Raw genomic sequence first — 1,414 nt, 5'->3', positions numbered from 1 at the left:
GCCAGCTGGCTAGCTAGCCGCCCAGCTAGCAAGCTAGCTAGCTAGCTAGCTACCCAGCCAGCTAGCTGGCTAGTTAGCTAGCTGGCTAACTAGCTAGCTAGCCAGCTGGCTAGCTGGCTACCTAGCTGGGTAGCTGGGTAGCTAGCTGGGTAGCTAGCTGGGCAGCTGGGCAGCTAGCTGGGTAGATAGCTGGGTAGATAGCTGGGTTGCTGGGTGGGTGGCTGGATGGGTAGCTAGCTGGGTAACTAGCTAGCTGGGTAGCTAGCTGGGTAACTAGCTAGCTGGGTAGCTAGCTAGCTAGCTGGGTAACTATCTAGCTGGGTAGCTAGCTAGCTAGCTGGGTAACTAGCTAGCTGGCTAGCTGGCTGGGCACATAGCTAGCTGGCTAGCTAGCTGGCTAGCTAGCTAGCTGTGAAGGAGTTGTGTTATGGGCTTCGGGTGTAGTGCGTCTCTACATGCTGCTGCTGTTGCTGCTCCCACCTGTGCCGGCGCCTTGGCTGCTCCTTCACTCGTGCTGCTGCTGCTGCTGCTGCTGCTGCTGCTGCAGAAGTGCGGGAATGGGCGACTAGCACAGATTCACCACGGCAGCTGGCAGGGCCTGGAAAGATGGGCAGAAGCTCAGGGGCTTCCTGTGGAGAAGGCCGTGAGGCAGTACCACCAGCGAACGTAAGCTAGGGTTTAGGGTTTAGGGTTTAGGGTTTAGGGTTTAGGCTTTAGGGTTTGGGGTTTAGGACTTGGGAACCCGGGGTGGCGAACTGCGGGATTGCGGCGGAGAGTCTGGAGCTGCTGCCGCGCCCTGAGGCGGCCAGCATTTAGGGTTTAGGGTTTAGGGTTTAGGGTTTAGGGTTTAGGGTTTGTGCGCAGGTACCGGCCGAGCCAGCTGACTGTGGCCGTAGTAGACCCCCGGCCGCTTTCAGTAATAGAATCTGCTGTTGCTCCCGCGCTGCAGTATTTGTCTCCTGCTGCAGCAGAAGCAGCAGCAGGGACTGGAGCGCTTGCTGCTCTCGCTGCTGCTGCTGCTGCTGCTGCAGTGGCTCCTCGCGAGGACGACGCCGCCGCCGCAGCAGCAGCAGCAGAGCCCCCCAGCAGCTGCCCCACGCCAGCAGTTCATCTTCTGGAATGTGCTTCCGACCAGCAAAACTTAATTGCTTTTTTTTGCTTCTTCCTGCCGCCCGCAGCCCCAGCAGCAGCAGCAGGAGCAGCAGCAGCAGCAGACGTGGCCGCCGTGCTGCGGGCCCGCAGACTTCTCGTTGAAATGCTTGCTGCTCCTGGAGGAGACAGTCTTTTGGGGAGACTTGTGAAAACTGGAAAAGCTGTTCGAGCAGCAGTGCATTTGCCTGTCTCCAGCGACGCGGGGGGCCTCCTCCAGGTGCTGCTGCTGCTGCTGCTGCTGCTGCTGCTGCTGCTGGGGATG

The 1,414-nt window shown here is 59.5% G+C and overlaps 1 protein-coding gene across 1 annotated transcript; it reads left to right on the top strand.

Annotated features, from left to right (window-relative positions):
• Nucleotides 1-547: 547 nt before the first annotated feature.
• ETH_00042355 (uncharacterized protein) lies at nucleotides 548-1,369 on the top strand (the record flags this gene model as incomplete). The annotated part of the gene is made up of 2 exons (XM_013379715.1): nucleotides 548-666; nucleotides 865-1,369. Coding segments are annotated over 2 exons (624 nt in total), but the record flags the coding sequence as incomplete, so codon positions are not given.
• Between the last annotated feature and the right edge of the window lie 45 nt (nucleotides 1,370-1,414).

This window comes from Eimeria tenella, genomic scaffold, assembly GCF_000499545.2.
Source record: "Eimeria tenella Houghton genomic scaffold, Eth_scaff3845, whole genome shotgun sequence".
NCBI lineage: Eukaryota > Apicomplexa > Conoidasida > Eucoccidiorida > Eimeriidae > Eimeria > Eimeria tenella.
This window is presented reverse-complemented; position numbering and strand designations above follow the sequence as displayed.